Source organism: Hydra viridissima, unplaced genomic scaffold (assembly GCF_058129835.1).
Source record: "Hydra viridissima isolate aposymbiotic clone 2 unplaced genomic scaffold, HvirCarnegie_v1 scaffold_13, whole genome shotgun sequence".
Classification (NCBI taxonomy): Eukaryota; Metazoa; Cnidaria; class Hydrozoa; order Anthoathecata; family Hydridae; genus Hydra; species Hydra viridissima.
Window position 1 is genome coordinate 3415554 of NW_028324312.1, and position 15930 is coordinate 3431483.

At 30.8% G+C, this 15930-nt stretch overlaps 2 protein-coding genes across 2 annotated transcripts in view; both read left to right on the forward strand.

The window, feature by feature from the left end:
- LOC149880093 (uncharacterized) overlaps positions 1-15930 on the forward strand; it is a gene marked incomplete at its 3' end in the record, with an annotated part of 38883 nt that overhangs the window by 2346 nt on the left and 20607 nt on the right. Inside the window, exons 2-5 of the mRNA XM_090069990.1 lie at positions 1221-2704; positions 3755-3922; positions 4212-4342; positions 13713-13837. Coding sequence (XP_089926116.1) covers positions 1221-2704; positions 3755-3922; positions 4212-4342; positions 13713-13837 — 1908 coding nt within the window. The remainder of the gene's footprint in view (positions 1-1220; positions 2705-3754; positions 3923-4211; positions 4343-13712; positions 13838-15930) is intronic.
- LOC149880094 (uncharacterized) lies at positions 7476-9685 on the forward strand. The gene has a single exon (XM_090070486.1). It carries the CDS (start codon positions 9165-9167, stop codon positions 9666-9668), a length of 504 nt encoding a protein of 167 aa, XP_089926612.1. The 5' UTR covers positions 7476-9164; the 3' UTR covers positions 9669-9685.

The window sequence follows — 15930 nt, forward strand, 5'->3', positions numbered from 1 at the left end:
TTAAAATAGCATAAAAAAGAATGTGATACGCTTTTCTAATAGAAAAAACTTAATAAAATAAAGAAAATCAGAAAATGTTCCTCCACAAATATCATTCGTTATTCTTTTTCATTACGCTATTCTTGCAATCATACTAATTTCTCTTATCTGAATTTTCGTCGGCATCACTTTCTTGTTTAAATGAGATTTCTGCTGGTAAAAATTGATGCTATAAAAATCTACCAAGAATAACTCAAATTTTTCAATAGTTTTTAAGATCTGTATTTAATGAGACGAATTTGCGAAAATTTTATGGGTATGCAGGTGGATCACTACCCATCAGGCACACGACGTTAAAATAACGTTAAAAAAACGTCGAAACTCTAAAATCTACCATATATCGGCGTTGAAATAACGTCGTGTACCTGCTGGGTAACAACTGTAAACCTTATTTGCAAACATTAAAAAAGGTGATGTTTGGTTTATGATTAGCTATTCGAAAGGAAACATCATTCTCATTTAAAGCTGTTCCAGTTACAAAGGTTGACAGTAATTGGATGAAAGTTAGATGAGTTTCTAAAGAATAAAATAAAATTAAATTGAATTAAAGAATAGTTTTTTCGTTGTGAAAGCCGTTAAACGCAATTATGAATTATTTTGCAATAATTATGCAAGAAATATGTCTGCATTTGACAAGCTGTTATCAGTAAAAAAAAAATGGTTTTAGTATTTTCTTTATCTTCTTTGGATGCAGAAAAACTAACTTTTTGATGCATATATATGAGAAACATACTATTGACTTGAAAGAGATATTTGTTTCCGTGATAAACCTAAATGATAAAATTTAAATCTATTGTCTCAACTACCAAGAAGTGTTATAAAATAGTTTAAAAAAAAAACAAACTAAAATACAAGCATCATCCCAAATCTTAAAACTGAACTATAGTCGTTTTATCTCTTTTTTTAAAAAAATTGAAAAAGAGTGTGGGAACCTCAGAGCATTAATTCACTTAGGCCCTATAATGTTATTAAGACGGCTTTGGGTTCAGGGACACTAAAACCTTAAATGTTCTTTAAACATTTTTCCTTAACTCAAAGTTTAAAAAAAAAAGTCCTTTTGGAAATGACTTCTTTTTCATAGTATGGCAGTTCCATAAAACATTTAACTGCTCAAAAATTTAGCCAATGGAATATAATTTCTTTAAATCTAAAACATTCTATTTGCTGTTTATTTGCCTTAGGTTTCAAATGATGACGTTTTGCACATCAAGATGCCCACCACCATGCTGGTGCTTTTCTACGACTGTATATTGTAAAAGTCGTGGTTTGAGATATGTACCTAATGAAATTGAACCTACTGTAACAGCGTTATATTTAGAAGGAAACAATATATCTTCTGTTCCGTCCGATGTATTCAGGTCGTTAACTTCATTAACATCCCTTGATTTGAGTTTCAACCAAATATCCACTATTCCATCCGACACATTTAGTTTGTTAACTTCATTAACATCCCTTAATTTGCGTTCTAACCAAATATCCACAATTTCATCCAACGCATTCAATTTATTAACTTCATTAAGATCCCTTGATTTGAGTTCCAACCAAATAACCACTATTCCATCCAACGCATTCAGTTTGTTAACTTCATTAACATCCCTTAATTTGCGTTTCAACCAAATATCCACAATTTCATCCAACGCATTCAATTTATTAACTTCATTAAGATCCCTTGATTTGAGTTCCAACCAAATAACCACTATTCCATCCAACGCATTCAGTTTGTTAACTTCATTAACATCCCTTAATTTGCGTTTCAACCAAATATCCACAATTTCATCAAACGCATTCAATTTATTAACTTCATTAACATCCCTTGATTTGAGTTCCAACCAAATAACCACTATTCCATCCAACGCATTCAATTTGTTAACTTCATTAACATCCCTTAATTTGCGTTTCAACCAAATATCCACAATTTCATCCAACGCATTCAATTTATTAACTTCATTAAGATCCCTTGATTTGAGTTTCAACCAAATATCCACAATTTCATCCAACGCATTCAATTTATTAACTTCATTAACATCCCTTGAATTGAGTTTCAACCAAATAACCACTATTCCATCCAACGCATTCAGTTTGTTAACTTCATTAACATCCCTTAATTTGTGTTTCAACCAAATATCCACAATTTCATCCAACGCATTCAATTTATTAACTTCATTAACATCCCTTGATTTGTGTGCCAACCAAATATCCGATATTCCATCTGATGCATTTAAATCATTAACTTCATTATCATACCTTGACTTAGATTCCAACCAATTATCTACTATTCCAACCGACGTATTCAAGTCGTTAACTTCATTAAATATCCTTCGTTTAAGATCCAACCAAATATCCGATATTCCATCTGATGCATTTAAATCATTAACTTCATTAACATATCTTACTTTAAAACTCAACAAAATATCTACTATTATGCCTGACGCATTCAAATCATTAATTTCATTAAAAAAGCTTGATTTAGACAGAAACAATTTATCTACTATTCCATATGACGTATTCAAACCCTTTAATTCATCAACTTATCTTAGTTTAAAACAAAATCCACTGTTATGTGATTGTAGTATTTTGACATATAATGAAAAGTTGGAAATAGTAGGTTCCTGTTTTGATGCAGTTAGTGGAGAAAGTTTTAGACTACGAGACTTGCACGAAAAAGGTAAGGAAGGGTAAATACTTTAAAATGGAAGAACAAAACTTACACATTTTTAACTTTCAATATTAGATTTAGTAAATGTTTGCTGATCATTTTTGTATTTATTCAATAAAATTTAAGATATTGTAACAACATAGAGTTTCAACTTTATCGTACTGTTTGATACTAAAAGCGTAAATATTCTTTTCTAAAGAAATGTTTTACAATTCATAGCTTGAAATTATATAAAACATTACAAGTTTGTGATATTTTTAAGTAAAAATTTACATGAATAAAAAAATAAATTTTATGTAAATGAATTGTATATAAATATTTTATATATATAATATAGTAAAAATTATCAATAAATATTTTATACAAATAAATTTTAAATAAAAAAACAAAATTTTAAATAAAATTTTATTTTGCAAAAACTCTTGGAGATCATCTTTTGATCATTACCATGTTTAAGCGAGTTACGACGCGGGTTTATGACTTACATGAAAATAATTTTTCCCTCGAGAAATAAATAGTTCTATAACATGGCTCGTCCCATTTGAAAACAAATTTTTATCCGAATGATCAAAATGATTATTCTAGAGTTAAAACTTGATGACCATATTTCAAAATCAATTTTTATAAAGTTAAAGCGATCCCCCCGTTACTTTTTGATCCCCCCCCCCCCCCCGTTACCTTTATCTAATTTTCTTTGATTTCCTTAATTCATTTATTTTATTTGCAAACATTTTGACCTCAAGATTATTAGATCATTTTTTGTTAACGGATTTTTTTTCTTTTTTGTATGCTTTTACTACATTTTTATAAAACTTTTAAAAAAAACCTGTGGTTTTTAGAAGATAAAAAAATTTTACAAAGTTTTTTACGAAATACTCTGCACATTATGCTTTTACAAACTTTTATTTTGTCACTAAAAAGTTAAATATCGTTTATTATCTATCTTATGCTTCATTACTTTTTCCTAATTTAAACATTACAAAGAGAAGAAATAGCAACGATGACAATGACTGCAAATAAAGTGGGAACAATAACAACAGTTAAGAGTAAACTTTTTAGATTTCTGTTTGAATGAAACCACAAATTCAACCACCACTTCAGCAACCACTTTATCAGTGGCTTCAACATCCAACACTGAAACTACGTCAACTCATTCTTCAGCTACCTTGCATCCAACAAACACGTTACCTACTGATTTTCCTCCGTTAGCAAGAATAAAAGTACAAGGTATAAACCATTAGTTCTATTTCTCATATAAGATTCATAATTAGGTTATCTGAAATAGTTCCTTAAATTATCTCCCTCCTCTCAAAAGAATTATCTTGCTGTATTTAGGTTTCATTTGGCATAATGTTCTCCACAACACTTTTCCTAACTCTTTTTAGAAAGATATTCAACTTTGATAAAAAAGTAAAAATATTTTTAAAATGGTATAATATCTGATTTAAACTGCTAACAACAAAAGTTTGCTTCTATTAGAGCTTCGTGAAAATTTTAACTGGATATATTTTTTTAGGATGTTTTGAACACAACATTGTCAAGCCTCTTTTCATACAGCATTTAAACCTACGCCAGCTCATCGATTGGAGCAATCTAAATGCAACTGTTGATACCTGCAAATATCTTGTTTCCAAATCTAAATATAACGTAAGATTTTTTTTACATTTTAACTTAAACTTAAGTTTTACTCTTTTAAACTCTCTAATTTCGAGTGAACTCAAATTTCGAGGGTGTTCTAGAAAATCGGTTCAAAACTGTCGTAAACACATTGAAAAATACAATACCGCTTATAACAAAATTCGAAAGCGACCATGATGAAAAATTTCAATCAATCTGGATAGCCAAATTGTTAAGACGTCCAAAAAATATCCTTTTGTAACTTGTCATGAAATAAAAACTAAAATTGAATAACAGTATCACGCAGCTATGTCAGCCTCAACCATTCGTTGTCGTTTACAAATCGCTAGCCTTCGAGGCTGTATAGTAAAGTACAAACCTCTTGTTTCAAAATAAAGTTTACTAAAGCGATTAAGGTTTGAAAAAATATTCCTAAATAAAAATGTTCCCTTTTGGAAAAACGTTTTATGAACTGATGAATCCAAGTTTAATTGCTTCAAGTCTGATGGGGAAAGTATCTGCTGGCGTCCTATGAGGCAAGAAACCAACTGATTGTATACTCTAAAAATGGTGAAGCACAGTGGGGGTAATGTTAAGGCTTAGGGAGCTATGTTCCGGCAAGGTATCGGTCCCGTGATAAAAATTGATGAAAATTTCGATCAATACAAATACAAAGATATATTACAAAACACAATCGAGCTGTATGCTGATGACAATCTAACTGTTATTAGGATTTTAATGCACGACAACAACCCAAAGCAAATTGGGAGATCTGTAAAATCTAGTCTTGAGGAAAATAAACTTAAGGTTCTAGAATGGCTACCCCAATGTCCCAATCTGAATCTAATTGAGAACTTATGGTATGATATTGGGGTGGCCTTAAGAGATAAGAAAACCTCAAATTTTGATGACTTTTCGGGGAAAATTCAAAAAGGGATGGGGCGGAACGGGATGGGGTGTGATATAGATATATTCAAAACTTCATTTCTTAGTTTTTAGTATAAAGTTTACTAAACTTGTCAATAAAAAATGCTTGAGTCAGTTTTGTATTTATAATTACACGCTTCAATGGATTTTGAATGAATTTCCTGGAGTTACTAATGCCTTAACAATTATATGCTAGGTTCCAAATATGATCTCTTTGTCAAAAAAAAAGCAAATGCAGCTAAGTCTTCCGACAAATTCCTTAGATGCCAAATAAACAACTTTCGAGCTGTTTTAAAAATTGTTTTATCCTTTATTTTGTAATTTTTAAATGTCCTTTAGAAGTTGTTGACCATCCTTTGGCGAAGATGCAGAAATAGCTGTAAGCTAAGCTTTCATATAAATTTGGGTTTGCAGTAACGCAAATTCCTTGAAGACCATTTTCTTTTCTCTTCATTAGTTTAGATCTTACTTTTTAACGTATTTAGTGTCATGATATACATGACCTTCGTCTTCCACCTGGCTCTGTGAAATCTACAAGGCATCCTAAAGTACGATTTGCATTTACGAATTACTAGGAGAAAGAAAGCAGTCTGCTTCAAAAGTTTTTTGAAGTCATTTTGTGGTTGGTACTGTTCAAATCAACCAGTTTAGTAGTTTACCGTTAGTGTAGTTTGAAGTTTTTGATAAAAAAAGAGATTTGCTCTCAGAGAAGGAGAAATTAATAAAAAGCAATGGCATATTAATGGCAGAATCTAGCAGTAAGAAAAAATATACAATAATTTATTGACATCATGAATAAAGATTGCAAACCGCTATTGCACACAATGAAGAATATTATTGAAAGTCATAACGGTTAGAATAAACTGAAGAACATCTAAACTCTGACCATTAACTCTTACCTTTTCCTAACTAAAAGTTCCCAGACCCTTAACATCAACTACAATCTCCGTACCAATCCTGTTTTACTCTCTAAACCTTTGTAAAAATAATAAACTTATCAACACTTACAACATATTTTTAAACTTAGGTCATTGTTGGCTCTTGTTTAGTTCTTATAAAATTTACTGCCTGTTGTTCTTTTAAAATGGACTCTAAAATAAACCTCTATAGTATATCTGTAGCAATTAATTCAGTAAGCTAAATTAGATAAATGGCATTTTCACTACATACCACAACTGAGCCAGTGCAGTGTGCACACCTATCCAAAAATGGTCCCAACCTCAAATTTGAGGACCAAAAAAACGACCGATGGGGCATTAATCTGCAAGGTCTCAGATATTACCAGATGTAAAAATTAAAATCTAATCTCTATAGCCAAAGGAGAAAAATACATTTTAAGTTTATTGCATTTTGCGCAACTCATCGCACTTGGAGCCCCGTCGTAAATCTATTTTGTTTTTTTTTCACTTTTGGGTTATGGAGTTTTTAAAAAATATCAAAAACTCTTCACATATATGTGTTGGCTATAACCTGACAAAAAATCAGCTCTTTAACACTTGCGGTTTGTGTACAGGGACCTAAAGTATAGGGTATGGCACTAAAAGCCTCTTTAAAAAGATTCAACGGATGCTTTACGTTTTTATTATAACTTTGTTATCGACTATGGAAGTTTGAAAATTTAATAGAATGAAGCCTTGGGATTTATCTTTCAGGCAAAAAAAATAGAAGCAAGATATCTTTAATCTGTGCAAAGATATAGCTCCTAAAGTAGGAATCTCGCCTTTCAAAAAACGGCCAAAATATAGCAGCTTTTTGTGGTTTTTATGCTTTTTAAAGATTCAAAGTTACATCAAGTAACTAATTTAGTAACAACATCATGTGACTAGTGGATATGGGATTCTATGGTTGTTAGACTTCACATTTGTGTGTACTTTGTCTGCAAAAAGAGTGCTTTTTTTGTCCAAGTTTGTATAAAATATGGGGAAGAAAACACATAGTTAGAGGCATTTTTTCTAATTATTCTGAATTTAAAACACATTAAAACCTCTTTATATTTTAGTTGTTAAACTTACTGGTTTGCTTTGTTGTTTTTGTTTAAAATGAGTGAACAAATATTGGATATAATAAAAACATTTTTTCATATTGTAAAAATTACTTTAGAATTGTAAATTCAAAATTAATTGGTAATTTATAAAATAATTTCAAAGTGAATGCTAGAATCAAGTTTTTTTTATTTAAATCAAATATGTATAACCTTGTTGTGCTTTTTTTCTTGTATTGAAGTGTCTCCTAAAATCTTTCATTGCTTTGGCCTAGTTTTTTTCGACTATTTAAAAATGTGTAAACAAATGTTTCTTATTTCCGGGAAAAGCCACAACATCAAAGTAATTACATTTAAGCACTCAACAGTCTAAACAACTAAAAAGATTTTTTATCAACACAAGCTTGTACTGAATTTTTTTTTTCAAAGATCAGTTTTTTAAGCACTGAAATGCCATATAAAAGAAAAACTCATCAAGATTGTCGGCAATCTGTATGCTTCTTTTGTTTTTCAAAATGTGACAGACATATTTCTGATTTCAACAAGAAAAGAATACTAGATATTTTTTCTGGAAATTCCATTGATTTTAAGGATGATAGAGTTCAATTGGGGATATGCAATTCCTGCAGAGCAATGGTACAAAAGCATGGCAAAGGAGTTAGAAACTTGCCTCTTCCCAAGCTACATGACTTTAACAAAGTGATTACTAGACCACAGACCAGAGGATTTGATTCTTGTAATTGTTTATCTTGCCAGGTTGGCCAACTAAAAGGACATTCTACAAAGCTCACTTTTTCAACCGATCAAGATTTGAAAGAATCATCAAGTAGTTTTGATAAACTATGCTCAAACTGTCTCAGTGCAGTCAAAAGAGGAATAACACATAATTGTTCACAAGCCACTAAGTTTGAAAACTTAAAGAAAATGGTAGCAACTGATTCCAGAACTGCTGAAAAAATTGCGTCCTCTGTAATAACTCAAAAGGTATCTTCTCCACAGGGCACTATTAGGTTGAGCAGAGAAAGAGGTAGAGCTTTAACAATCACTCCAGGTCCCTCCAGAGCTCAGTGCATATCAAGAACTTCTCTAAATACTTTGGACATGGTTCAAGTTCAAATCAATACTGGTCTTTCAAATAAAAAGATGCAAGAACTGGCTGTAACATTAAACAAGACTACAAATTCAAAACTTGTTGAAACAAAATTTAGGGAAAATTTTACAATGGCTGGTCGAAAAGTTGAAAATTTATTCAAACTTTCCAAAATCTCACTGACAAGGCCATCAACAAAAACTGATTATTTAGCAAAGGTTGTTTACTGCAAGAGTTTAGGGGATTTTTATAACACAATTCTCAGAGTTAGAGCAATCACTTCACCGCCTCTCATCAAACTAGGTATTGATGGTGGAGGAACTTTCCTCAAGTTCAGCTTGAGTGTTATCTCCAATGGTGGATGTCAAAAGATCAAAACAAGTTCAGCCTCAAATGACAAAAGCTTACTGGCTGTAGAACATGGGAAAGAAACAAGTGGCAAGCGCCAGCTACTTGTTGCTGTTGCTGAAAATGTTTCAGAAACTTATGAAAATGTCAAAAAAGTTTTAAGTTTATTTGGAAAAATTGATGTGCCTTTCTTTATTGCATGTGACATGAAGTTAGCCAATATCATCTGTGGCATTAAGTCTCACTCAAGCAAACACCCTTGCTGTTGGTGTGATATTAACTCTAGTGACCTCAAAGAACAGGGAACTCCAAGAAACTTCAAATCCATTAGGATGCAATACAAAGCATTCATTGAGAAAGAGAATGGAAAAATGTGTGCAAAGGATTTTCATAATGTTGTTCATAACCCATTGTTTGATCAAGAAGATGTCAAACAAGTTATTGAGTTTATTCCCCCAATGGAACTTTACCTTCTCCTTGGAATTGTAAACCATCTTTAAAAATCAATGCTAAAGATATGGCCTAAAGGCAAAGATTGGCCATTACTTCTTAAATTGAAATTACAACCTTATCATGGTGGAGAGTTTGTTGGGAATGATTGTCATAAGCTTTTGAAGAGTACGGATGTTTTGCAAAGAATTATTGAAAGAGAAAAGGCAGACCATATGCTTGGTTTTGTGAAAACATTCCAACATTTTAAGAGTTTTGTTAGCTCCTGTTTTGGAAGGACATTAAATACTGAATATGTTCAACATATCAAAGACTTTAAGAACTCATATCTTCAACTCCCAGTTTCAGTCACCCCAAAAGCCCATGCAGTGTTCTATCATTTTCCTGAATTTATTGCTCTAAAGGGTACAGCCTTGGGCATTTTTAGTGAGCAATCAACAGAAGCCTTACATTCAATCTTCAGTGCTCAATGGGCTAGGTACAAAAGAAACCCTGATCACCCTGGTTATGAAGGCCAGTTACTGAAATGTGTTATTGACTATAACAGCAAGCATGTTTAAATTAGATTTTTTAAATAACTCTTTTTTTTTTAAACAGTTAAACAGTGATTTCTAGAATTTCGTTCTTGTCTAAAATTTTTGTTTATATTATACACTGTATCAATTTATTTATATTTTCATAAAATATCATAAGTTTACAAAAAATTAATCAGAAGTATATAACTTATTTTGCAAGTACTATATAAAAAAATCTCAAGAGCAATTTGAAGAAAAAGTAATAAACATTAAAACACCACAATAAAGTAATTTTTTTTAAAGGAAATCATTTCATGTCTGTATGTGTTTTTACAATGGGAGATTAAGTTTAAATGGGATTTTCATACGTTTGAAATCTTGTTAAAACCTATTTCAGTAAAGATATATTTCTTTTTTAAATTAAAAAAAGTTACCATTATTGTGTATATTTCCAATATTTGTTCACTCATTTTAAACAAAAACAACAAAGCAAACCAGTAGGTTTAACAACTAAAATATAAAGAGGTTTTAATGTGTTTTAAATTCAGAATAATTAGAAAAAATGCCTCTAACTATGTGTTTTCTTCCCCATATTTTATACAAACTTGGACAAAAAAAGCACTCTTTTTGCAGACAAAGTACACACAAATGTGAAGTCTAACAACCATAGAATCCCATATCCACTAGTCACATGATGTTGTTACTAAATTAGTTACTTGATGTAACTTTGAATCTTTAAAAAGCATAAAAACCACAAAAAGCTGCTATATTTTGGCCGTTTTTTGAAAGGCGAGATTCCTACTTTAGGAGCTATATCTTTGCACAGATTAAAGATATCTTGCTTCTATTTTTTTTGCCTGAAAGATAAATCCCAAGGCTTCATTCTATTAAATTTTCAAACTTCCATAGTCGATAACAAAGTTATAATAAAAACGTAAAGCATCCGTTGAATCTTTTTAAAGAGGCTTTTAGTGCCATACCCTATACTTTAGGTCCCTGTACACAAACCGCAAGTGTTAAAGAGCTGATTTTTTGTCAGGTTATAGCCAACACATATATGTGAAGAGTTTTTGATATTTTTTAAAAACTCCATAACCCAAAAGTGAAAAAAAAACAAAATAGATTTACGACGGGGCTCCAAGTGCGATGAGTTGCGCAAAATGCAATAAACTTAAAATGTATTTTTCTCCTTTGGCTATAGAGATTAGATTTTAATTTTTACATCTGGTAATATCTGAGACCTTGCAGATTAATGCCCCATCGGTCGTTTTTTTGGTCCTCAAATTTGAAGTTGGGACCATTTTTGGATAGGTATGTGTGCACAGTTCACTATAGGCTGCGGTGCAAATCAGGGAGTTGTTGGATAATTATTGATCTTGATAGACCTCTAAACATTCTTTAACATGCTTTGAACTTTAAACACATACTCTTTAGATAAGATTGAAAAAATTTTAATGCTTAATGGTTTTAAAGTCATGCAATATGATAATGTATAATATATATTTACTAAATATGATAATGTATACTAAATAATTACAACGCAGCGAGCATGGCAATAAACTCAACGTCTTAGGTTTAACTGCTTTAAAATGAAGCAATCTAATAAGCTAAATATAAAGATATGTTGAGGTTTACAGATAAGTAGTGAGTTGAAACTCTTCAAAACGGACATGTTATATTTTGACAAAACAAGAAACGTGTTTTTATTGTCTAACACAACGTTTAACGTTAACAAAAACAAGTGCTTAAGCGTCATCAAACTTCATGTTTTGATTAAGGTTCTGGGTCTCGTTATTTTTTTTAATCGAGACGAGACATGACGATCCTAAAAGTCTTTTCCCGATTAGCGATAAAAATCGAGACAATTTTCAATTTTCACTCAAAATCCGGGCCGATACCGAGACGAGACGAGATGTCCCGGACAAAATAGGAGCTTTACAATTTCCCGCGGTTTACATCTTTTTAACGGGACATAACGAGGCATAACGAGATATACTAGTTAATCCTTAATGTGAAATTTAAATAACGAATTTCTGACACAATTACCATTATTTATTTCAGCTGCTATTATTGATATTGTTATACCATCTACATCTACAAACACAGCTTTATAAAAGTTAATGGTAGCAACTGAAATCTGGGGGGAAAAAATAATTTTGGAATAGTATTTAAATCTTTCCACTAAAAATATATTGGGAGAAGGGGATAAATATGTGTCCCAGGGCTAAGTTTCTGATCATTTAATATTGTTTACTGCTGAGGTCAGTATTCACTTCTAATGCAAGAGTTTGTTTTACACTCATATTTAAGGGAAAGGTTATCCAAAGTGTCTTTTTTGATCTACAAAACATTTGACTTTTTTTGAAAAATGTAGTTCTTGCAGAGACTAACAATAGAGCATGATGTTCAATACCTAGTTCTTTTATTTTTTTTTTCTCTTTTCCTTTGCTCTCTAAGGACCACCCATTGTTTATGGGGTTTTCCAGAACCAAAATGGCTACTTTTGTTGGTCATAAGGTTTTTCTTGAAGCCATTGGTATTCTTTTTCTATAAAAGAATCATAATTTCTACCACATTGTTTTAATTTTTTTCTTCACTTTTGAAATAAATCTATCTAAAGTAGCATTAATTTACGTTCTATTTGCTAATTCCTTCAGTTTTATTTGATTTCGTTAAGTAAATCCTTCCAAAATCGTAATTTATCCACTCCTAATTCACGTATATTCGGGATAAGATCTAATCTTTTTGTTGTTGTTGTTTTTAAAATCATTAATATATATCAGAAACATTTTTGAGTACTTTATGTCATTTTTCACTTTACACTGTTTAACATTTTATGCTATAACTTCTTTGACAATTATCACATTACGTTCCCTATAATGGTTAAGTAAATAATGTTACTTGTATATTACAGGAAATATTGAAGTTGTTAAGTAATGCAATTTCAAATATCTAGCACTTCTTGAATAGTAAATCATTATTCAAATAAAAACATTTTAACAAATTTCTAAGTAGCATATGACAACAAAAATATATTTCTTGAAACTATATTTGATGTGTTGAAACAAGTCATACAAGTAACAAACTAAAATTCAACTAATACAAATGTCAATGAGTCCATAAAAACCTTGTTTTCCGCTGTTGAAAAATGGCGGAAGACAAGGTTTTTATGGGTTCATTGACATTTGTATTTCTTCAAAAAATATAAAAAGTTATAAGATTATCTTCAAAGTAAATATAGACTTTAATCTAGATTAAAAGTTCTCCATTTTTACTAAAAATAAATCTCTCATTTTTTAGATTTCTTTGAAAATAATTTTAAAATTTTTAACTTCTTTTAACCATAAAATGTGAAATGTAACTTTTATTAAAAAACCGTTTTTACTTTTTAAATAAATGGTTATTCTAATTTAATATTATTTAAAAAAGGGCGCTATACTTACCAAAAAAATTGTGAGGGGTTTAGTGCCATTTTTTTTGTTCTTTTGAGTCACTGTGCGTCATTTCTGGCTGGCAAAACAAACTTGGTTGGCAAAAGATTTTCTTCACTGCGAAAGCGCGAGTTAGATATCTAGTTAATATAATTAATCTGTCTCATAACGTTTCGTAATTTTCTGGGACACAGTTTTTAAATTCCGAGAAAAAATTTGTGTCCCGATTTATAACTTTATTCCGGGATAATCGTTTCCTTTGTTTCTTTATTTTTTTCCGGGAAATTTCTCGTCTCGTTACGCTTTTCCCGGTTCATTTCGAGAAACGATTCCGAGACGCAGACCCTTAGTTTTGATGTTAACTTTTTCTTATTCTGTAAAATCCACAAGAATTTTGGGTTCACAACGTGTAATACGGAACATTTTACTTATTTCAATTAGATAAACATGGTTTCAAGAGAAACGAGTATAAAAGTGTTTTCTTGCACCAATTGTCAAAGTTCCTCATACTTTAGAAACAATTTTACCAACTAAAACATTTGTGGTTTCGGGAGATTTTTATGCTGAATTTTTTTATTTCTAAATGAATTTTAATAACATGATTAAAAAACCAAAGTTTCAACGACCACTTAATGAAAACTGCAATTTGTCGTTTTAGATCTTCGGCATCGCATTTTATGGTGAATGCTGGTATAACCGCTCCGACTTTAATCTGACTATATCATCTGACTGCTATGGACCTGTTGGAAAACAACACAGTATCATGGTTTACACCTTGCTGTAGTTTATTTTAGAGTATTGTTGCAGTTACTCTTGGATTTTGTTGATATTTGGTGCACAGTAGTGGAGTGTAGGAGGAAATGAAATTTGTTCTTTTGGTTTTCTATTTCTTGATATTTTAGAATTGAAACTTTCACGATTGTAATTTTGTTCATCTTTATTTCTTATTGTTATGGAAAAATATATTTTTGTAACAAACTTTTCGGATTTTATAATGTCAAATCTAATAATTAACAGAATGTTTTTTGTTATTTATGTTCATATAAGTTTAAACTATAAATACTGCACATTAAGTAATATTTATACTTTAAAAAGCGCGCTTTTGGTTTTGAATGGTATTTTGACTTCTCTAGATTTTAGTTGAGTCACAAAATTTTCAAGACGAGATCCATACTCTAGATTCCTCTGCATTAAGTTTGTAAGTCCGCTCTGTAAGTCAAAAAACCTGTTCTAGCATGTTTTCTTAATTTACAGCTGTGATAAGTGACTAAATGTCTTCCCTTTTCAGTCACATTTTTGTTCTTTTTCACATCTCCTCTGTAGGTCAACTTAATGTGCCCGGTTTGTTGTATCAAATTTAATTTGACACCAGCAATATTGTTATTCCGAGTATTTGTTTATTTTCTAGGCTATTTGATGTGTTCAAGTAAATTTTATTTAATTTTGAATTTGAGAAACTTCCATCTACCGAAGCAACTCTTAAAGACAGAAAGTGTGAGGCTGTATCTAAAATTCAAGAGCGATTGTTACAGTCTTTGGTGATTCTATAAGCTTAACAAAACTGCCGAAACTCTTGAAGCTCACGTCACAACCGAAGTTTGTTGTGATAAAGTATACGTAATAGAGTGTATCATTCAGTGGATTATAAAGTAGGTTAGTTTGCATTTCTCCAAGATTGCAATTTTCGAGAAGTATAAATTAACCTTCAACTTTGTCTGAGTTTTTAAGAAATTTGATAACATGTTCGGAATTTTTGAGAAGTTTGTTAGCTGAAGTAGAAGATCTTTAAAACTTGATTAAGATCTCCGATGTTAGATTTGAAATAGATTTCTCTAATGCAAAAAAAATAGATTCTCCAAATGTTGTTGTCAAGACTTACGTTTGATTTGATATTTTACTGTTAGTAATTTACTGTTAGCAATCTTTTTAGTTTAAAGTTCAATTATTCTTTTGAAATTGGCTGGGAACAGTTGAAAACGAATGAGCTAGGAAGAGTTAAAAACGAATTAGAAACCCCGACTTTTTTTTTTTTTTTTGACACTTTTTCTTGTTCTGAAAAGCTAAAAAAAAAACCGAGTTTTATAATTTAAATACATATATCTTTTGAGCACCGAAGTATGTTTTAAAGAAACTTTTAACCTATTAACTAGTTTTGATCTAAATTAAAATAACACAATTTGTTTTTCAGATAATAATTGTCCCTAACCAGTAGGTTAGTAGGGGGGTTTTTTTACCGGTAAATATTGGATGCCGTTAGACGTCTGGTGGACGAATAAAACTGGTCTAATCGTCCTAAATTGGAAGATTGGACCAGTTTTGTTTGTCCACCTGACGTCTAAGGACTTCCAATGTTCACTGGGTTGAGAATACTTTTGTTCTGATTCTCAAACCATCCAGTACGTGCCTCAGTTATACCATCCAGTACGTGCCTCAGCTATACCATCCAGTACGTGCCTCAGCTATACCATCCAGTATGTGCCTCAGTTATAACATCCAGTACGTGCCTCAAATCAAAGTTGTTTATTCATTTTGAAGTTAATTATAGCAAACAATTATAAATATTTTAAATAGGAAAATTAATCAACTATATAAAAAGTTTTTTTGCTTTTAAAAAAAGTTGAGCCTGTTAGCGAATGCAAAAGGAACAATTTACAAAAAAATAAAGTTGGAGATTTTTCTGTGTTCAGTTGTGTCAATAGAGATCAATAAAAAAGTGTGTCTTGTATTGTTTAGTCGAGATCACAAAACTTAACAAATAATTTGTCTCAAGTGTCCTATTTTTATTGCAATACACAAATACATGTTTGTAGATAACATTTAAATAAACTAAACCAACAAAAATATTTTAACTTGAGTAATTTTAAAGAAATACTCAG